A 23411-nucleotide genomic window follows, 5' to 3' on the forward strand; every position below is an offset into this window, starting at 1 on the left:
AGGGCTCCGCAGGTTCGGCGCTGCGTTCGCCCCGCGGGGCCGTCAAATGGAGCATCGTCCGCGGATGTCCCACGGTCCAATCACAGACGTAAGCGGGCGTCATGCGATGAAATGAAAGGGGGGAAACGGAACCACTATTGATTCTTCCGAGTAGAAGATAACGCTACGGCCGAAACCCTCGGAGCCACGGACCGTCCCAGGATCCCGAATGTGCGCTGGAGTCTGCTTCTTGTGCCGCTGAGGTGGAGCTACTTCCACGCGCTGGGTGTTTGCTGGGCCCCTGTCTCTTCGGTACAGAGATGCTCTGAAGATAACATCCATGGAGAAACCAAAACTGCCCTGCCCCGCACAGCTCCACGAATGGAAAACATATCTCCAACACAGGGCCGCGGGAGGAAGCCACAACGGTGAGTTTCCAATAACTGCCTGAAAACATCACCCGTATTGCAGACCTACTGCCTGGCGAACGTCTCCATTAGTTACTAACCGAGCATTTCTGAACGGGTGCTTGTGGGAGTAACAGCAATTACTGGCCTCATGCTGCAGATATCAGCAGAACACACCTGATGGAGACTTGTCTTATTTATGTGAAATCCTCCACTCAACCGTCAGGTTGAAAAGTAAAACCACAGTCCCTCTAAAGCAGTGGTTCTCCACCTTCTGGCCCTTTAAATACAGTTCCTCATGTGGTGGCCCAACCATAAAATTATTTTCGTTGCTACTTCATAACTGTCATGTAGCTACTGTTATGAATCATCATGTAAAGATCTGATAGGCAGTATGGTCATAGGCGACCCCTGTGAGAGGGTCGTTCCACCGCCAAAGGGGTCGCGACCCACAGGTTGAGAACCGCTGCACTAAAGCCTCTAAACAGGGTACGCGGGGAAAGTGAAGACCTGGCCTCCCTCCAGCTCCTGATCTCTGGGGTGGCTACTGCATTCACATGCAGGCTAACACAGAGACACCATGAGGACAAGGGCACGCGAGCTTCTGGAAGGAGGCTCCTTGCAGACACTCAGAGGCTAGAAATTAGGGCAAACTTATTTTTCTCTAATTTTTCATCGAAACTAAGAGAGGGACAGAAACGGCCCTAGACTTGGGAGCAATGATCTAGAAACAGAGGGCCTGGCACCCCGATAAGGAAATCGAGTAGGCAGGCTGGGGAGCACCGCTGATGACCTCATTCTGGAAAGGCTAGGGCAGTGGCTCTCACCTTGGCTGCACATGAGAATCACCTGGGAATCTTTTTAAAATCCCGATTTCTGGGCCTCATCCTCCGGAAATTCTGTTTCTTTGTTATGGGTTGGAGCCACAACATGAGTAACAAAACCAGAATTTCCGGAGGATGAGGCCCAGAAAAGAGGATTTTAAAAAGATTTCCAGGTGATTCTAATGTGCAGCCAAGGTGGAGAACCACTGGGCTAGGCCAATGGACAGGCCCCGACCCCACAACGGGCCCAGCGTGTGATCAGCTCAGAGAAGGAACAGCTGTCGCCTCCGTGTGGCTCTGCCAGGTAGACGCTGATATTCACGTGCGCGAACGGAGGAAGAGACAGACAAACCAAAGGACACCAGGATGGGCCCGTCCGTGTGTGGGCCACCAACTACCCACCGTCCAGTCCACGAGAGGATGACGACAAAGTCCACGACACGAAGGCTAAATTGAACCAACTGTTCTCTCTGGCCCCTCAGTAAACAATCAGCGGACAGAGATCAATGTTAGAAAACTCGACCTCCCTGGGATGTGTCGGCAAAAGGTGGGACCGTCAGACCCGTGAACGACCTTAGCGGCACTATGGTTACACATCTGTAAAAGTCAGCCAGATACGGACAATCTTTAGGAAATCTTAAAAATAAATAAATAAATAAATAAGTAAGTAAAGAAGGAAGAGGGCAGGAAGACAAGCCAATTCCGCCCTTTGTTACCACTTCCTCCCATCTGTCTGATCACAGAGCGCGAGCTAGAGCATGTCAACTGCTCTCAGCCAAATGCTGAGTTTCCATGGCCGGCCCGGGACACATTTTAGTTCCTGGAGATGCCGGCTGGTGACGATGGCCAGGGGAGGGAACAGGAAGGCAAACATGGCCTCGCCAACGTCCATCCCCAACAAAGCGGAGACAGCACCTCTGTTATAAAACAATCTCCACTCATTTCTGTCTGCTCTTCTCTGAAGAGACGCAACTTTGACCACGGACATGTCTGAAGGCAGTTGTTCTGGATGCTGTCAGGAAAAATTTAAAAATATGATAAAGAACACTATTTAAAAGTAAGCTACTCACCGATGCCAATGAAAGCGGCCTTGTACCCGTCTGCTTTCAGAGTCTGGAGAGTCATGTCATTCACGGACAGGCTTCTGCCACAAACTATCTGTAAGAAACAAGATGTGAATAATGACACTTGGAATTTTGATTAATGAAATACTTTAAAAATTTATTTTCATTGACTTCAGAGAGGAAGGGAGAGGGAGAGAGAGAGAAACATCAACGGTGAGAGAGAATCATGGATCACCTGCCTCTTGCACGCCCCACACTGGGGATCCAGCCCGCAACCCGGGCCTGTGCCCTGACCGGGAATCAAACCGGTGACCTCCTGGTTCATAGGTTGACTCTCAACCACTGGGCCCCGCCGGGCGGGCTGATTAATAAAATCTTGATCTTCAACATCAAAAAGAACAAGAACTGGATATATATATAAAGTTCCAAATGTATGGACATATGTTTGTCTGTTAGAAGTGGAACACTAACACGTTTTACTTAAGGGCTAAATGCATTTCTTTTGCCTTTTAATAAAAGTAGCAAAGATAAAAGCTAGTGTATTTAAAGACAAGTGGGTAAACTTTCAGAGCTTAATATGTTCAAAGCACCACGTGGGGGCACTTTCAATGATAAAATGACAAAGGAGACAGCTTCTGCCTCGGTGTGTAGTTACGATCGGTGCAGAAGATGTACATAAACCAATACAACATAAAACAGTGGGACCAGCCCAGGTCTACGGGCGCTGGGAGGATGGAGAGATTCCATCAGAGAGACGAGAATCAAGAGATGGTAGGACTTCAATGGGGCCTTTTTAGAGCGGGGCTGGAAGCTCCATGGGGAGCGTTGCGTAGGGAGGATGAGGAAAGGCAGGAGGCAGAGGGGCATCACCCCTATTAAAAGCCACAACAGTTTGCTCGGTTCCCGGACAGGAGCCAATTTTCAGAACGGGAGCCTGCCGACAGCAGAGGTGGCCGGGCCCAAGGGAAAGGACCCTGCACGTAACCACCGCAGTGACTGCCCCCGCCCTTCTCCACGGGGAGCTGGGGCCGCTCTCCAAGGTGACTGTTTCAAGGACCTCAGACACAGACTTGTCATTGACACCTGAAGACAGACGGGGACCTACAGGGACCAGGCAAGAAATGGAGCCTGGCTAACGTCTAGTTCCATGAGATCACAGATCCAGTGTGAGCCTCTTCCCCAGGCCTCAACTGTAACACCCAAACGTTGTACTTGTCCGGGGAAGTCGCCCCCACATGAAGGCAGGAGGGCGGCGGGAAGAGATGCACCAAAGGACTTATATTCATATACGCACAACCCATGGGCACATGCGGCAGTGCGTTGGAATGGAACTCTAAATGGCAGACACTGCCCTGGCCGGTCTTGCTCAGTGGATAGAACGTCAGCCCGCAGACCAAAAGGTCACGGGTTCAATTCCGGTCAAGGGCACATACCTCAGTTGCAGGCTCCTCCCCAGCCTGGGCCATGGTTGGGGCATGTGCAGGAGGCAACCAATCAATGTGTTTCTTTCACATCGATGTTTCTATCTCTCCATCTCTCTTCCACTCTTCCTAAAAATTAATGGAAAAATATCCTCGGGTGAGGATTAACCAAAAAAATAAAGTAAAATGGCAGACATAAAAATCATTGCTGGGCTGCTACTCTGAAATCCTAGCATTAGTGGTTAAACAGATACAACAGCAGGAAAATCCCCTGGTGGGCACACTGATCACGGTTTTGTTCTGTGAGTCCCAGCACTCTTCTATTTGTAATGTTCTGCCATCGTGATATTCATAGATGTGGATTATAGACTATAGTATAGCTTCCTCAGAGGGCTTTAGGGACACATGACTGGGCAAACACCTTAGCCAAATTCAGAATAAAATTCCTTCCACTTCATTGTCGGCATAAGAGTTACTGCTAATCCAATATACGGGCTGCATAGGGTAAGGCCTGAGGCAAAGCTCCATCTACTCTCCACTTTGGACTTGAGGACAACTTCCTTTATCCGTCCACAAAAGGCATTCACATCGAGAATAATATTATAGGGGGTGGGAGAGATGAGCCTGGGAGCTCAGATGCGTATGTGCATAGCCCCTGGACACAGACAGTAGTGGGGTGAAGACTGGGAGAGGTGGGTGGGGGGTGGCGGGGGTCAATGGGGAAAAGGGGGGACATCTGTAATACTTTCAAGAATGAAGATACATTTTTTTGAAAAGAGTAATATTTATCACGTAGGAGGAAGGTTTACAACTGCTTTTGGAGGGGAACTGTGTGTAAATGGCACATGTTCTCCACACGCCTCTGATAGGAGGTCTGGCTAAAGAGATAAAATATTTCCAGAATCTGTGAGACAGGAGATCAGCCGGAAGAGTTTTTAAAATATTTAGCCGTCTTTAGAAACACCAATTATTTTGTCAACGACTGCTGCACGTTTCTCTCCTTCCTGTGCAGATATTGATAAGACGTTATGAGTTCCCAATAGCATCCTATTATAATGGAAATGCTTGCTTCCGGCAACGGTAATGGAAAACAAGACAAGGAAGAGAGCTCCTCCAGAAAGAGACCTGGTAGGTGTTTCTACTCAAATCATGCAGCAGAGGCAGCGCCTCGCAATTACAAATTAAGTTAAATCAAAACAGAATGCTCTCACCCTATTCTGAGGAATGGCCACTGTACGTGTTTTAAACATATTTCGAAAAATGCAAGAGCTTTCTGCAGATTTACATTTTTAGCTTTAAAATTTAAAGCCATTAGAAATATTATAAACACTAGGAGACAAAAAAATGTTCCCATCCCACCCATTCTGAATTGCAAGACCAACAAAAGAGCATTTAGTCTAAAAGATGAGTAACATTGTCTGGCACAAATATCATAAGAGACTTCATTAAGTCCACCTGAAATTAAAAATGATTTGCTGTGCCTTACATTAAATTTGTTATGATAAAAGTCAAGAGATGTTATAAAAATATAACAGCTAAGAGGCTAATTCTTCTCAAGAAAAAAAGTAGTTTTATTTTATTAGAAATGGTCTTTTGATGAGAAATCACTTGAGAGTGTACTTGATAAATTAGAAATTGCATATCTTGCTGATCATGTAAAGTAAAAAAAATAAAAATTTGAATGTTATCGTAAGAACGCAGAAGCAAGGAAAAATATTATCCTAAACAACTCTGTGTTAAAGGGAAAAGCAAAACCACAATCGCTCAAGGAAAAGAATCATAACAGTAAGAGGAACATGGATGCCCACGAGGGTCTCCGCGGAGAGGAATGAATAATTTGAAATGGTTTTGTTATTCAACCGAGAAAAATTAAAAAGTACGTAACTCAAGGCTAACAAAGGAAGAGGAGTTCCTAAAGCTCTATTTTAAGCCTATAATGTGTTAACTTTCTGACCATCCCTAAAGGAACACCACAATCTTTATTCCACAAAACAATGAGATAGACAAAGCTGTTCCCCACGGATCTTCTGCTCCTGTGGGGAGAGCATGATCACATGGGCACGCCTGGCACGATGCAGAGAATAAATAAGATGAGCCTCGGTAAGAAATGATGCTCCGTATTGTGAAATACGAATGTTTGAGAGCACGGAAGTTGCATGAAAAACAGAAAGCAGATACACAAAACAAGAGCGTGATGAAAGAAGCCAGACCCTTCCATCCTCCACACTGAACCCCTGAAGCGATGTAGGGATCTGAGTCTCACAGACAATTAATCACGGGCGGCGTGCCAGATGAGCGCTATCGATCGCCCTTTTCCGGGCGGGTGGCCTTCAGACAGGCAGACAGACAAATGCCCTGAGCAAGGGGATCCTGCCGCTGCCGCCGGAGCCGCTTTAATTGTTCTTCCCACCGCGTGTGGCATTTCGCGGCTCAGCGCAGCCGCGAGCCCACGCCTCCTCTCTGAACAACAGCCAGGTGTTGGCTTTCATTTACCTTCACACCAAGGTCCTTCATCAGCTCAACCTCGAAGTTCACGACGTCATAGGGCAGCCGGAACTGAGGGATCTCAGAAGAGCTGGGCGAGAAAGAGAAAAAGAAGAAGCACCTGTTGAGAAACCATCCATCGTAAAAATGCAACCTGTCTTTCTGACCAATATTAAGGGACTGACTGTCTCTTCGAAGGGTGTTTACATTTCACAGGACATGAGACCAGTGGGGGCATCCACGTTTTTATATACAGAATAAAGTATTATAGGGACTACAGTCTACATTTTTATAGACAGGGTAAAATATTAAAATATTATAGGGACTTTAATAGAAAGTAGAAAGTGATGTGAAAAATAAATAAAGGTAAACTATGGAAAACAAATAATAAATAGACAGTGGTAAAAAGCATTTCTAAAACTATTAAGTTTATGGTCTACTGATCTATAGATATAAAAGCCTAATATGCAAATTATCCCCATAGGCGTTCAACGGGGAGACACATCACTTGCTATGACGTGCGCTGGCCACCACAGGGCGGTGCAGAACAAAGGAAGGCCCCGGCTGGCAGCCAGAAGGAAGGCCCCAGCCGGCAGCCAGAAGGCCCCAATTGGCCGATTGCTGGCCAGGCCTAGGGACCCTACCCGTGCCCGAATTTTATGTACCAGGCCTCTAGTAATTACATAAGAAATCCCTAAGAAAATACAATGTTAAATACCAATAATTAGTTGAAGTATAGGTCATGTTTAATATACATACATATATGTATATTCATATATATTCTATAAAGATTCCTCTAGCTCAGCTGTTTTCAACACATGTGCTGCAAGCATGTTTAAAACATGCGATGCCTGACTATTTAGTTGGGGCACTGGCCTCTTCTCCCTTAAATTGCCAAATAAAAAAATGAGCAACAGCCAATACAACAACAGCTGTCTGGTATGAATGAATCAAAATTTTACATTTTTTGGGGAGTCAGGTTGGCCAAAAATGTGGTTTTTGTTGTGCCACAGAATTGTAGAAATTAGTTTATGTGTGCCCTGAGCTGAAAGAGGTTGCAAATTGCTGCTTGAGCTTGTTCATGTTCAAATCTGTGACTCTGTACTACTGTGCCGTTTAGGACATGGCAGGATTAGTTCCATGTGACCTAGAGAACATTTTTGTAGTAAACCCATCTTCTTCTCTGAAAGCAATAAGCATCCCCAAAGGACACAGTCATAAATAAGGAATGTCAGTACCGGCTTACTGTCCACCCTTAAACCCCCCCCAAAAAACAACCACAACAACAAAAACCATTTATACAATATAATCATTCTATACTGTAATAATTTAGGGAATGAGAAGCTAAGCAAAATGAACTTTTCAGTGTTTTACAATGATGAACAGGCGATATGTGTCCACGAATATTTTATTTACTTATTCAATTATGTTGTCATTTAACAAGCACGTACAGAGCACCAGGCGCAGTGTTAGTGACTGGGATTTGATCGTGAATTTTACCAAATTCCCACTTTAAATAAGCTCTCGTGCTGGTGGGGAAAGTTCCAGAAACAACTACAAAAGGATGTAGTCATTGTCACGAGAGAGCTACATCCAGGCCTGACAGAGATTCAAGTGTGAGGGGAATAAGCAATTGCTGAAGATGAAGCCCCTGGGCTGCCCAAAGCCGTCTTCTGAGGCGCACACATAGCCTTTTTCTTAGGCTTATGAACTTGATTATTCAATCAATTTCTCTACGTCAAACAATCAGCAAGGCAAGGCACCGTGCTCTGAGCGACAGAAAATCCACGGAATTAACAGTGTGAAATCAAGGCCTTCACTAACCGTGCTGTCTGACCAGTTAGGATGCAAGACTCCAGTGAGAAGGGCTTTGGGTCTCAGTCAGGGATAAGAATCTCAAGCTGACCTGTGAACTCGGGCCACCTGGCCCTTGCATGCTCTCACAGTGCTCTGGGTATCTATCAGAACACTCCACCCCCAGATCCCTGGTTGAAATAGGGCTATCTTCAGGTGAAGGCAGGTGAGAAGAAGCAGACACGTTCTGAAAAGCTCCTGCCCCCTCTTCTCTGCCTAGAAGCAGGACATACATTCGTACAGGTGCGTCTCCCTTTCAGAGCCAGGAAGGGCAGAAGTCTGAATCACCGAGAGACAAGTCTGGGCATGGATCTGCACAGGGGCACCTAGAGCAGTGATGAGGAACCCATGACACGCGAACTCATTTTTTTTGGTTGATTTTTCTTTGTTAAATGGCATTTAAATATATAAAATATATTTAATTATCAAAAATATAAATCTTTGTTTTACTATGGTTGCAAATATCAAAAAATTTCTATATGTGACACGGCATCAGAGTTAAGCTAGGGTTTTTCAAAATGCTGACATGCTGAGCTCAAAAGGTTCGCCGTCACTGGCCTAGAGAGATCTACACCACAAACCTCAATGACCCTGGTCTCCCAGGAGCTCCCCTCTTTCAGCCACTTTCCCATAGGATGCCGCCCCCAAAACACCTTTCCATCTGGTCTGGTCACTTCTTCACTGACTCACTGTTTTTTGTAAACAAGCTACACAAGCCTCAAGTTCTGACACCCCTCCTTCCTATGGGGGACTCACCACTGAGTTCTACCACCTGCATGCCCGATACAGGTGTCGATAAACTCAGTTTAGTTCACAGGCCCAGCCACGGAACCTAAGAGGCTAGAGGGTACTTGTTCCTCCCTGTGTCTTCAAGGGCTAAGCAAAAGGGTTCTCAAACACTGCGGGTTGCATGTGGACACCAACAGGTAGCCTGTCTTATTTTGTTGTTGTTGTTAATCCTCACCCAATGATATTTTTCCAATGATTTTTAGAGAGAATGGAAGGGAGGAGGAGAGACACAGAGAGAGAAACATCGATGTGAGAGACACACACTGATTGGTTGCCTCCCGCAGGTGCCCTGTCCCAGGGCCAGGGGTCAAGCCTGCAACCGAGACATGTGCCCTTGACTGGAATTGAACCTGGGCCCCCTCAGCCTGATAAATGATTTTCCATCACAATATTTTAGTTTGTTTTAAAACTATATATTTGTGTCTAGAGCTTTAAAATATAAAAATATATTTTGGAGATTTGAGGCAATAATGTTGAAAATGGTCCAATTGCATGATGGTTAGGATTATTTGCTATTGGGTATTTTTCTACTCTTATGGGCACCCTGCGGTTTAGGATGATGGGCTGTCATCGATTTGAGTCTAAACAACTTAAAAACGTGCACTTTTCTAAGTATGTTTTGTGACAGTAGTCGTACAAAGTAATGACACTATCATTTGCGGGTCCCGAGATGATGCTCTGTCCACGGGGCCAAACCAGCGAGGGCCAGGTACCCTGTCTTGAGAGGCATGGAGCGATATGGAAATGAATGGAAATTGCAGTCTGAGGAAGATCCTCCGATTCGGGACAGCTAAGCAAAAACAAGGGGCTGTGAATAAAGAATTCCAGCCAAATAAAGCAGCCACGGCCGGCAAGGTGAGGCTCCACACACAGGCAGGTACACTGTGAGGCTGACACAGCCTCACCAGGGATTTGTATGGGATCTCGGTAGAAGTATCTATCTACCTACTAGTATATAAAAGCCTAATATGCTAATTGTCCCTGCAAGAGTTCAACTGGGAGACCAACTGCTTGCTATGACATGCGCTGACCACCAGAGGGCGGCGTGGAACAAAGGAAGGCCCCAATCGGCCCTGATCATCAGGCAGTCTTAGGGACCCTACCTGTGCATGAATTCATGCACCGGGTCTCTAGAATGGTATAAAAGGAAAAAAACGGTTCTGCATGAAGAAAGCAGACAACAAGGAAGGAGGACACACCGCTGAGTGGGAGGAAACCTGAGCAAGCAGAAAGTATAATTCTTTCCTTAAAAAATATTTTAATTGATTTCAGAGAGGAAGACAGAGGGACAGAGATAAACATCAATGGTGAGACAGAAACACTGATTGGCTGCCTCCTGCACGCCCCGCACTGGGAATCAAGCCCGCAACCCGGGCATGTGCCCCAAACGGAAATCGAACTGTGATCTCCTGGTTCATAGGTCGATGCTCAACCACTGAGCCCCGCCGGCCGGGCACAGAGTATAATTCTGAGAACTGAAGGAGGCATGCAAGCAAGTTAGATGCCGGCCCCTCCCATGGCCCACAGCTCGGCAGCCAGCACTGAGCACAGGGCTCACACGTGCGTGAAACGAACCAGTGTGCGAGGATCGCCCTGCAAGTGTCTCCTGGGTCAGTAAGTGGAAGGGGAGGTACCACAAGCAGGTGGTTGGATCTGGCACTGACCACACAGGCATTCACTTCTATGAGTAAAAGACAGCGCCAGGGAGTGCACACAGGCATGGACCCCGAGAGCCTGCTGAGGCCACCTTTATCTTTGTCATGACAACATCCAGTCCTCGGCCCTTTCAAACTCACATCCTGGGGAAAAAGGGAAGAGAAGCCGCAGTGGAGGAAAGCAGCTCCTGGACAGGGTGCGCATTGGCTGCGGCATCACAGACAAGCAGCTGGTGGTGCTCAATCCAGCGGGGGTGGGGCCCTGGGTCTCCTTCCCCAGCTCGAGCGATTTCCTACAGGTACTTGGGATCTCAATTTACCGGGGAGAAAAGCATCTACTTGGATGAAAAGGAAAAGGAAAGATAAAACCTGACATCCCCTCTTTAAGCAATTGATTTCAAATACGAAGCTAATCGAATCTTTTTTAGCCACTTTGAAGGGGCGCGAGGATGAAAGACATCTGTAAGTGAGAACATAAATGAGAGGGGAAGTGTGGGCTGTCACCGGGCTGACTTCCAGCATCGGCGGCGATAATCCTGTAAGAGTGACCACCCTCGGAGGGTCCAAAGGAGAGCCACTCAGCACTTCACTGGCCCCGCTCCCGGGAGGGTTCACAGGGAGAGGGAAGAACATAAATCAAGAAAGAATTTTTAAAAAATAACATGTTTGGCCATGAAGCCAGGAAAACCTGTCCCACTCGGCAATGTTCCGCAAATCCATGAAAACACAAGTTTAGTGTCGACTTCTATGATGTTCTAGACCTGTCTCTCCTGCCTTTGAACAGAGAGAGAGAGAGAGAGAGAGAGAGAGAGAGAGAGAGAGAGAGATGCTAACACCCATGATAATCTATCAAAATTGTCAACACAGAATAATTCACAAACTGGGCTTGTTCCATTTTAGGCTTGTGCAAATGCAATTAAGGGCAAAAAGATTTTCCTAGTGTACTAGGGTATACAACACTTACGTTCGTATTTTTTAAATTAGCTCATGTATTCATTGATGTGTATAATTGAAAAAAAGTACAATGCTTACATATCTGGCTAATACACTATGTTTCTCCTAATTAATAAAGCCGCAGTAAAATGCCATTATAAGAGATAGTCTAATGCATTCCGGCAAAATAATATATTGGGTATTTTACTTTCCAGGATATAAAGAAGTTTGTAAAATATGTGTAATCCCTTAAAACTCATAGTGGCGAAACGTCTCTATACGAAAATAATTATTTCTTGGCAATCCGGTTATTTTTTCTTCAGCTCATGCTTCTTACCTACTTTTGCTGGTCTTCCTATTATGTAATAGTTTTGCCTGATGATTCAGTCAAATAGTTTTACATTAATGCAAGTTTATCTTTGTTTTGGCATATTATTATTTGAGCAATATTGAGATTTATACATTTTCTGACACATATTTTTTTTTGCTGTTATAAAACATAAAAAAACATAAGCACACACTGTAGCCATAGCTTGATTAAATTAATTCCTTGTAATTATTAAATATGAAAAATATATTGTTTAAAAAAATAGTTCAGTAGCCATCAAAACTTAAGTGCTAAGTATAGCAACAGATATGTAAAATGGCTTTACAGTACAATCCATGATTTCCTGAAGCAAGATGAGATATTTAGGGTAAATAACATTAAATTTAGTCATAATATTAACTTACCGCCCAAATACTTTCTCACTTTTACACCAAATATTTTAAGCAATATTCACTTCCTACTTATAATCAAGTTTTCTTCTTTATGATCATAAATGCAATCTCCCTCCACTCCAGAGCTCCGTGTATTTTAAATAACGGAAACTCCATCCAATTTCCAGGCTCGGCTCGAATATCTGAAAGCCACTGATACAAATGAACATTTTCCATTCCCATGTATTCCTCTTCATGGAAATAAAAGACCACGTGACTGAATCTTGATAACACAATAATCATACTGGTTACTATCAAACACTATTTTTTATATTTATGGCATTTATGAGATCAACTGCGTGGATGTACATGAAAATGAGACATTTTTAGTAGACGCTAGCCTAATCAAATGCAAAAGGTAGGAGACTGAACTGAAAATACGTGAGCAGGACAATGTGTCCGCTACTCAACAAAACGAACCGCCCAGTGGTCTATGGAGCTGGGCTTTCCCACCTCCAGTGTCTGCGAGTTCCAGACACACCTCCACCCGAGGACAGACTCACCGGGATGACGTAAGTTTTCATATGATTGGTTCCTCTACCCGTAACATATTTTACTGAGATTTCTCTTAAATTCACAGAATGAGACAGAGGAATGTTAAAGTAAATATTGCTTAAAGCCAACTGCAAATTCAAACTGAATAACAAAATCAAAATGTGAGCATTTGGAAAAAGCACATTTAAAATACCATCTGTGTGCCTGGAGTTTGATGATCATTATGAACCAACAATATTCATAACTGGTTTACCCCAGGATAGCTGATACTACAAATGCAGGCCTTACCTTAAACCGCCAACGTATTCTTGTTTTTCAAATATAGTGATGTCAGAGTAGCCCAGTCGCGCCAAGAAGGAAGCACAGCTTATACTTGCAGGGCCGGCACCAAGAAGAGCGATCTTTGCGGAATAGGCTTCAGGCATCTCCTCCGGGGGGGGCAGAGACGGGTCCCTGATTTGGGGGATGTTCATTGCTTTGAACACCTAGGGAGAAACCAGTTGCCATCATTACCGTTTTTAAACAAACAATCACATCCTCAAGCACTGTTTTAATGTTCCAAATGTACATGTATTTTTATTTCTTTCATACTAGAGGCCTGGTGCAGGAATTCATGCAAGGCTGAGGTCCCTAGGCCTGGCCAGCCATCAGGGCCTTCTGGTCAGTGGGGAGGGGCACACGGGGGGAGGGACCACAGGAGGTTGGCTGGCTGGGGGGAGGGATGGGGCATGGGAGGTTGGCCGCCAGCTCCCAAGGAGGGAGCTGGCCCTCAGCCCCCCTGGGAAAAGAGAGGTCTGCCACCACTCCCCCCCCCCCCAGGTCCCTGTCCCAGCCGGGGGTCCAAAGGCCCTGGTGGGGTCGGGAGAGGAGGCGACGATCACCGGGCCGGGCGCAGAAGGAATGGATGCCGGACGCTGGAGCCGTGTCAGTGCCCCCACCACCGCACGGTTCCCAAGCTCCCCTGCTCCTCCTTCCCTCTCGTAACGACTGATCGACCTGTCATTCCAACCGTTCCCGTCGTTTGGTCGTAACAGTTGCTTGGGCATATATATATGTATATATGTTTTTATTGATTTCAGAGAGGAAGGGAGAGGGAGAGATAGAAACATCCATGATGAGAGAGAATCATGGATCGGCTGCCTCCTGCACGCCCCACACTGGGGATGGAGCCTGCCACCCGGCATGTGCCCCGACCCGGAATCGAACCCTGACCTCCTGGTCCACAGGTCGACACTGAACCTGAGCCACGTGGGCCGGGTGCATTTGTGTTTTTAATAGAAATAGGCAGTGCATTTTCTTAGAAGTTGTATTGGCCCAACGAGGTGACAAGTTGGGTCAGACGCCCCCCGGCCCCCGGCTGTGATACTGAGCCCAGCAGAGAGAGGCCTGAGTCCTCTCCTCACCGCTGAATGCGTCCATCCCGTTTCTGGCCGCAAATGGTTTCTATCTCCCTTTTGACTTCAGCTATTAATTTTTATTGTGGACTTATTATATTTCTCTTATCATTACACTTGGGAGCCAAACAAGTGGTTTAAATCTTCACTCAGAGCACCATGCCTCTTACATGGGATTCATACCGATACAGTGTCATCACTTTATACGACTACTATTCATAAAACAGACTTAGGAAAGTGCACATATTTTTAAGTTGCTCAGACTCAAATCGATGAGAGTCCATCATTCTAAGCTGCAAGGTGCCCACAAGAGTAAAAAAAATGCCCAATAGCAAATAATCCTAACCATCAAGCAATCTGGGTCGATTTCAACATTATTGCCTCAGACCTCCAAAACATATCCTTATACTTTAGAGCTCTAGGTACACGTATGTAGTTTTAAAACAACCTAAAATATTGCGATGAAAATCAGCTAGCACTTCATTCAGTCCCACAGTTTGATTATCAGCCATTGTGCCAGCACTGAGTATTTTTAATAGATTTCTAAAGATTTTTTGGAGAAAAATGCCAGATATTTAGTGAAATCTATCAAGAGATCACTCCTTTCTACTAATCATCGCACTAAGACCGAAAGGAGAGACACAGATCACACCTTAACAGAGATGACTTCACTGATACCCCCGGGAATGGCGTGTCACCAGGGCACTAACGTATACCTTTCATGATCTTTTTTGCTCCCAGAAACCCTCTTGTTTTTGTGTGTGTAAAAGCTCTCCATGCTACTGTTTTAAATAGTAGCATGGAGAGATTTTATTCAGAGACAATGCAGATTTGGGGCAATTGGCAAGTGTGAGGTGACATTAATGGAACAACGATCCTATTTCTAAACGACCCGTGAAAGGCATTAGTGATAAATGCTGGTTATCATTCATTATCATGGCGACGCGTCTTCGTTTCTGCTACATGAGCTGATAGGTCTGATCGGTCAGTGGGTCAAACTGCTTCATAAACGTGCTGGACTCTTTCCTGAAGGTGCCTGCGGCCCAGCCACCCCCAAGCCAGGCGCTGGCTGCCCGCCGTGAAGCAAAACCTCCGCTGCCAGCCTCAGCAGCACTCCTGGCGCGGGCCCCTTCCAAGGCCCTCGATTTCGATTTTGCAGGAGTGAGTGCTGCTCTGTAATGTTTCATAAATGAAGCACGAAGTTCACCGTCTGGGGCCCCACAAAACCTGGCACCTGGCCGTACGCACAACTAGCCTCCGACGGCCAGAAAGAAGAAGGAAAAAGAGGACAAGCTTATTGGGAACATGCATCCACCGAGAAAGCGACTAAGGCCTCCATGCTCATCAGACACAGCCTGTGCCACTGCAGGCGCTTCCTCGCTGGGAGGCCGTGCGCGGGGCCAGGGCGCCTGGGGCTGCGTCTCCAGGCGGAACAGCGGCCCTGCAGCCAGGAGACCCGGCTCGCCCTGAGCTGGCGCAGGGGACTGTGACGTTACCTGGGGCCAGTGAGTCTGGGGCATCGCACAGATGGAGCACTGGCTGTGTGCTCCAGACCTGCCCGTAGGAGATGCCAGCTTGTGGGAGCTAAGGAACTTCATGGGCTCCGGCTCCTTACACAGAAGATGGAGATGAGCGCTCACCGCAGGTGATTCTGACGGAGGATCATCAAGTTCTACGTGCCTGTCCCTCCAGGACAACAGGACTGTGTTAACTGTGATTGTTTTTTTATCTTTAGTTTCTTTGTGTCCAAATGGAAAAAAACAAAACACCCATCACCTCCTTGACGTGCCTCGAAGGGTGCCCTCCACACAGAGTGAGACCTCACACACACGCGTGGCGCCCCACGCCGCTGTCACCTACTGCAGCTGCGCGTCGCTGCCCGGTCCTCTTCTTCGCACGGACGTCTCATCACCTCCGACACCAAGTGACACAAATGGACGAAGGCGGGACCCTCAGTCCAAGGGCGCGGATGTGAGCGCACGTCGCACCACCGTGGCGGCACCGCAGTTGCTGGCTTGTGTTATTTGCGAGGAGCTCCAACGTGCCGCAGGCCCGGAGTTCAGCAGCCCTGGGCCCCAGCGAGGCCCCACCAAAGCTGGCTTCACTCATCGAACCCTACCCAGCGGGAGCTTAGGGCGCTGGTGTGCGCGCCAGCCCGTCTGCCGGATGGTCTGCTTTGCTCCCACCGCCCTGGGTTCACGATTAGCGACGTCCTCTCCGAAGTGTCTGTGTGTTTGGTCATTTTCTTTACAAAGCGGCCCAGAGGACAAACATCCAGGAGGAGCCTATCCAAGCTCACATTGCGGTGTCCGCGCAGTGTTTGTTCTTTGATAACTGGGTTTCCTTTGAGGACGGCGCACGTGTGTTGCTTTCTGTGTCTCCACTTTTCTATGATGGGCGGATGTATCACAAAAATACATTATTGGAGAGAGGACATGCAATACTCTGCTATGTATGAGTATCGATTTTTCTATAATCTTCTCGCATATGCTTGTGCAAGGCAAACGGGGAAGGCTTTTCGTGACCTCCCTGTTCCAAAACGGTAAGGTAGAGGTTTGGGGTTTTTTCCTAGTAAAATGGTCACAAAGGGACGGGTAAGCATGTTCCTTCTTCAGTCACAATTTGTCAACCTAATTACTGTAGCACCGAAGCAAACTATCAATACTGGTGTCGTTTAAGTAACTGTCGAAGGTTCTTCCATGTAGTCGCATGAGGCCTGGCTGTTTGAACGATAATACTGTATTTTTATTGTATTGTGAGGACTGATTAAATTAATGTGAACCGAGTTCACTTAATAAAATATAGAACTAAATGCACATGGTCTGCGATGGTGTGTAAGTAGTGTACAATGCTGGGACAAGGGGCGGGCCACGTCAAGTGAGAAGTGGTATTACAAACGCGCTCAGACATACAATTCATGCGACACCTAAGAAGGACCTCTCTTCTCAGTGAGCTCCCTGAGGGGGTCTGGAATTTCATGTGTCAGTCCCATGCTCAACTAAAAGTATAAAAACTAAACTAAAAGTACAGTGTCAAGAAGTAATACCATACAAAGAGCATATTTAATGGGTATTAAAATAATCTCATAGCCCGGCCGGTGTGCCTCAGTGGTTGAGCATTGACCTATGAGCCGGGAGGTCAATGGTTGGATTCCCGGTCAGGGCACACGCCTGGGTTGCGGGCTAGATCCCCAGTGTGGGGAGTGCAGGAGGCAGCCAATCAGTGATTCTCTCTCATCATTGATGTTTCTCTCTCTCTCTCTCTCTCTCTCTCTCTCTCTCTCTCCCTTCCTCTCTGAAATAAATAAAAATATATTTTAAAAATCTCATAGCATGTTTATTGCAAAACACAAATACCACTTTTAGATATCAAAATCTAATGTATTCCTAAAAGTGCCTAATTGATGCAGCAATTTTAATACCAATCCTCTGACCTTCATTAACTTTAACATTTCAAGTCAAATGTTAGAGCCCTGGAATTTTAATTTTAATTTTCCTACATGGCCTAACTCAATAACAACAGCAGGAGAAAATGGATTCGGCATGCAGCTAATAATCTAGTTAGAGTTATCTTTTCAAACTTCAGGAAAACAAGCAGAAGATCTATTCTCGTTTCATTCTCGTTTTGCAACAATTCATTAGTTCCATGTGAGAGGCAATGAGAGTGGCGCTGGCCTGTTAAGTGTCATAAATGCAGGATTTCTCACAAACTGAATGAAGTACCCCAGCACATGCTAACACGGAAACCTCAAGGGTTACACCTGAGAAGAGACATTTCAAACCCCCACGTGATGGATGAGAAAAGCCAAACCACACTGTTAGTATGAGTGTTGTCAGTGCCAAGTGGTCCTACGGAAGCCACACTGACGGACCTCCCTGAACGGGGCAACTGCCTCCCCCAGAGGCGGGACCAGCCGTGGCCTGTGTGTCCCAAAGGCACACACGTGTGTCCGGAGCAAGGTCACGGCAGATGTGCAGCCAGCAAAGGACTGAGTAAAGTGACCACACACGCGCACACATGCACACACACACGCATGCACACACACACACACGCATACACCCCACAAAAGGCAGGGCCTCCAGGCTCCGCTGCAGGCCGTCCTCTATGCCACTCATATTTCCCACCACAGTCCCTCCATGTCGCATGCCCAGGTTCCAATGGGAAAGTGTAAGGTATGGGTTTCACCAAAAATGGCAGGCTGTATACAGAGTCGATATTTTAAAAATCACTTATTAAAAGTTACAGGAAAAACAATTTTGGAAATATCACACGATTTTAGCCTGCTCTCCTAACCTTTACTTAATTTGGCTGAAAAAGCGGATTCAGATTCTGGAAAGGTCGCACATCAGTCTGTTTTCCCAGACAAGCAAGCAGGAGCGTGTCTGCGTCCTGCTCCGCTGCAGCCCAGGTGCTCACATCAACAGTCTGAAGGAATGGCAGCGTTTTGCACAACCTCCTCTTCCTGCTCACGGGCAGGACGTTAGCACCTCGTGTGTGTGTTCTGCTGATCGTCACAACACTGTTGACAGGTGGTATGTTTAAGCGAACCACCCTTTGACTTGGAGAAGACAGAACTTTCTAGAATAACTTGCCCTAAGTGGTGAGCTTTCAAGAATGGATGAAAGCTCTCCCCCACAGTTTCCCTGGGAGATTTTTTTTTTTTAATGGTTTCATAGACTGATTTGAAGCCATAAGTACACAAAGTATATTGAGATGAGATTGGAAAATACGTGCGTATTCTAAATGCCACGGTTCACTTAACAGGCACGGAATGCCGTCCTGATAGGTGCTGTGTCGTAAATAAATAGCCTCTGCTTCGGAAAGGGCTGGTGGGACTCCGTTAAAACCAAGTGAGCGATCTCAGAGGAATGCCTCTCTCTCTTTCTCTCTCTCTCTCTCTCTCTCTCTCTCTCTCTCTCTCTCTCTCCCCCCCCCCCCCCCCGGGTCACAGGAAACCTTACGATATTATTTTCACTCCTTTTGCTTTGGAATGTAATGCTAGCTCATATACAGATCGTGTGCCTTTTGCTTACTCCATCCTTGCAAGCTCGCCCTGGATTAATGAAGAGACAGTGGGTCCCCAGAGAAACCTGTGGGCGAATTCAAGGGAATCTTCTCCACTCGCGAAGGGTGCTCCGGGGTTGTGAGGAGCCCGCCTCGCACTGGTCAGGTACGCCTAGTGCGATGGTGCACTCGGCAAGAAAGGAAATTAAATCCCAGAATTTATTGCAACGACTCACAACCTCCAATTGTTTCTATTTTCTCATCCCCAGGAGCCCTTCCCGGGAATTGACCTGTCAGAAGGCAGGGGGGGAATAACCCTGATTTATCACCAAAGTCAAGTGAGACTTAAGCTGGAGGGATATGGGGGGGGGGGGGTCCTACAAGGAAGGAGGACGTTAGGTTGGAGTTGACAGAGCCGGAGAGGGAAGTCATTAATGGAAAATCCAGGGCTGACAGGCATTTACTTTGGCCTTTTAGCAAACTGGACCCCAAGGCTTACAAAATCTTCGTGGAGCCTCCGTAGAAGCTGATCCTTTAAATGATACATGGGAGCGGACCGGGCGGCTGACTCCCAAGAAACCCCAGAGAGCAGAGGGGACACCAGGGAATCCGCGTCATTTACACAGGGTTCCTGACAGAGGAAGCCACGGCCCCACCTTCCACAGTCAACAGTGAAAAATGCTTTCGCTGTCTCCTCCCTCAAACCTGTACGTTCACAAAACCTCACGCTGACGAAGAGTCTTCAGGGCGTTTGTGGAAATTCTCTAACCCCTGGCCGTGTTATCTCAAACTGTGAAGATTAACGGGGGCCCACGATTGAACACTCCCGTGTACAGTTAATGAATACATTCCACTTCCAGGTCCTCTCATGTATGCGACTTGTAGTCAAAGCATTTTATTAACCTTCTGGGGCTGCAACGCATCTGACATATGGTTTTGTGAAATTTCATGTTTTTTCTAGTCAAGTTGTGGGATAAAAATACTGTCGGGGGCACAGCACACAGCTGAGCTGTGTGCTCACACTAACCGCTTCGGAGACCAGCACGGCACCGACGAGTGTGAAGCCACTTTCCCATGTCCGCGCTGTAAGAGGGAGAAAGCAGTGGGCACCCTCACCTCCGCGGCGAACTGCTGCAGGCCGCCGATGTTGATGGGCCCCTCCTCGGTGGCACAGAGATTGCAGCCGCCCACACACAGGTCGGAGGTGGGGCACACCATCCCACAGGTCAGGCCGAGGGGGTTGTCCGAGAAAATCATCTTGGCGGCTCCATAATAGTTCTGCCAAAATAAAATAAAATAAAATGTCATGACGTACCAGCCTACCTGCAACACTCAAATGAAGGCCTAGGCGTTCTGTGAGGTAACTGGGTGGGAGATCAAGACATAAAAGATGCAAGGCTTTCAATAATGCTGCTTCCCATCAGGACCCATCAGGTAGTAACCCGCAGAGGATGCAGCATCTAGGAGTGTTCAGTACAGGGCATATGGGTAAGCCAGCAGTTCTCAGCCTTCCTGGTGCCGCGGCCCTTTAAAACAGTTCCTCGTGTTGTGGTGACCCCCAATTTCATTGTTACAAATTGGATATAATGAAAGCATAGTGATTCATCACAAAAACAATATGTAATTATATATGTTTTTTCTGATGGTCTCAGGCGACCCCTGTGAAAGGGTCGTTCGGCCCCCAAAGGGGTCGCGACCCACAGGTTGAGAACCGCTGGGATAAATGAACAAGTCATCCAATTTTGGAAAACTAAACTTTAAAATGTAAGTGTTCTGTAATCATTTTCTTTACAAGGTATCTAGCTATAGCCTGCCCTAAATTGTTTTCCTTTTTAACAGTGGTAAATGAGGTAGATACTGCTTGTACAAGCTTTAAAACCTAAATCTTTTTTTAAAAATATAGTTTTATTGATTTCAGAGAGGAAGGAAGAGGGAGAGAGAGAGAAACATCAATGATGATAGAGAAACACTGATCGGCTGCCTCCTGCACGCCCCACACTGGGGATCGAGCTGGCAACCCAGGCCTGTGCCCTGACCGGGAATCGAACCCTGATCTCCTGGTTCATATGGTCAACGCTCAACCACCGAGCCACGCGGGCCGGGCAAAACCTAAATCTTAAAATTTAAAAAAACAAAACAAAAACAGTGGCACTGCATCAGCAGCAGCTGGGGCTCTTTCTCGCCACCCCCCGACGTCTGCAGGGAAACTGTGTGAACAACTCCGTGCCCGGAGGCCTGGTTGCCAAGTTTGTAAGGAGGGAAATTCCGATAGACAGGGCGGACTCCTTTTCTCAGAACTTTCCTACAAACGTTCCCACCAAGTCCCCTATGTCCCCCCACGTGGCTCAAATCAACTTTTGTAAAAATTCGGGGGGGAAAAAACACGAAAAAAAGCACTCCGAGCTGATTATCACCCTCTCTCCCACACTGTTAACCAAAGGTGCAGGCGACGCTCAGGACACATCCTCCTGGGCCACCTGGCGAGCTCCCCTCCCCCACGCCCTCCCACACCCCTGGCCACGACCCAACAGCTCCGGATCCCACGCCGGTATCCCACACACGGTATCCAGAGGCTGCTGAACCCAACTTGTCCAAAAATGGTACAACTGTGTCTTTCTCTACTAAATAAAGAACAAAAATAACAAGTTTCATATTTCGGGGCCATTTTTTCCCCTAATCAAAGAGAGATTTAGACCTGACCAGTAATCCTCAAAACTGCCAAGGACATAAAAAAATAAGGAAAATTGGAAAACAACTGTATCGGTCAAGCGGACATAAGGAGACATGAGAACTACATGTACTATGTTATTCTGGACAAAACCCTAGATCAGAAAGGAGGACTAGGTAGAAATGAGAACATCTGAAGCGACTATAGGCTCAGTTAATGATAATGTTTCATTAATTGGAACAAATGTGCTAAAATACGAATGCTAACAGGGGAAACTGCGTGCAGATGCATATGGGAATTCTCTGCACAATCTTCACAATTTTTCTGTAAATAAAAAACTGCACTAATAATACAGTTTTAAAAAGAGATTGTGGAAGGTACTTAATGCTATGAAACTCATGCATCTATTTTGCCTTTGGCTTTGTTTGAAATCCTTTCAAAGGTCTTTGAAACCATACACTTGGCTCCCGTGAGCGACCTCAAGCAGAAATGCAGTTATTAGAGACTACAGACCACTGATGACGATAAACAACAATCACCTTCAGTATTTATTGACACTCTGGTACATTCCCAGCTCTCTGCCCGCCCTTCTATTTATTCTTTAACCACACTCATCTTATGTAAGACGGACGGCACTCGATAAAAAAAAAAAACAAAAAAACTTTTAGGCACAAGAGGAGACAATTAAATGCCTCATGATCTGAGAAAATAAGAGGTAAATGAGGCAGAGCCCTGGTGACCCAGACATTGAAGTTAGCAGAAAAAGACTTTAAAATAATCTTGATGATAATTCAGCCAAAGAAAAGGCAAACCAGAGAGATGAAACCATGCAAAACATAACCAGAATACTGAAATCTGTTTTAAGAGAATCAAACTGCCATTCTGCAAAGGAATAACACATTTAAAAATAGACTTTAATGCATACTTTTAACGGTATTCGCAATGATTTAACTGCATTTGTCATATTCAATGTGTCTCCTTAGCAACCAAGACACGTCTGACACGTGAGAATGGCTCTTCCGTGCACATTTTCTGAATCCGTCCGAGGAGTGCGTTGTGAAGTGCAGCGGATAAGCAAGGTGACCTGGGCGGAAAGGTTAAATAATTGCCGAAGGGTGACACAGCCTTAACGGCAGAGCTGGGATTCGCAGCCGCCTGCCTGACCCGTGAAGGCCCAGGAAGGTGACGATACTCAAGCGCCTGTCCCACTCCTGGGACAGCAGATCGCCGACAATGAAACCGTTTAGTGGCTCTTCAACACTCCGGCGACTCCACGTCTCACCTTACACCAAAATAAAATTGTCAGAGGCCTCAAAAACTTTAAAAATTAGTAAGAATGACTGAGGGCTTCACAAATAAGCAGCACCATAGCAATTTCTGGGAACGTCCAACGCCTGCTCCCCGACATCGAGACGCCGGGATCAGAGGGAAGAAGTCATGTCGGACTGCGTTGTAGCGTCCGCTCGGCATGGGCGGCCGTGGAAACGATTCTGGGGTGACAGGGCTCCGGTGCGAGGGAAAGGCGTGCGGGGCACACTCCAGAGTGTCCAGAAACATCTGGTGCGACCACGTGGCAATCTGGCGACGTCAGTTCATTCTCTCACCGAGGAAGTGACGATTCCAAGACAGAGTTGGGAAAAGTGTTGGCACCGAATTACGAGAATCCTGACTCCCGACCAGA

At 46.6% G+C, this 23411-nt stretch overlaps 1 protein-coding gene across 4 annotated transcripts in view; it reads right to left on the reverse strand.

Annotated features, from left to right (window-relative positions):
- The window catches only part of DPYD (dihydropyrimidine dehydrogenase), a 349138-nt gene that overhangs the window by 209508 nt on the left and 116219 nt on the right, over positions 1 to 23411 (reverse strand). For 3 of the 4 annotated variants that reach the window (XM_081111986.1, XM_081111987.1, XM_081111988.1), the window contains exons 5-8: positions 20179 to 20340; positions 12953 to 13149; positions 6189 to 6270; positions 2281 to 2368 (exon numbers count right to left, since the gene is read on the reverse strand). In XM_081111986.1, the coding sequence (XP_080968112.1) occupies positions 2281 to 2368; positions 6189 to 6270; positions 12953 to 13149; positions 20179 to 20340 (529 nt within the window). Of the gene's footprint in view, positions 1 to 2280; positions 2369 to 6188; positions 6271 to 12952; positions 13150 to 20089; positions 20341 to 23411 lie in introns of all 4 variants that reach the window. The other variant, XR_013997127.1, reaches the window with a different exon arrangement.

Source organism: Myotis nattereri, assembly GCF_964212035.1.
Source record: "Myotis nattereri genome assembly, chromosome: 18".
NCBI lineage: Eukaryota > Metazoa > Chordata > Mammalia > Chiroptera > Vespertilionidae > Myotis > Myotis nattereri.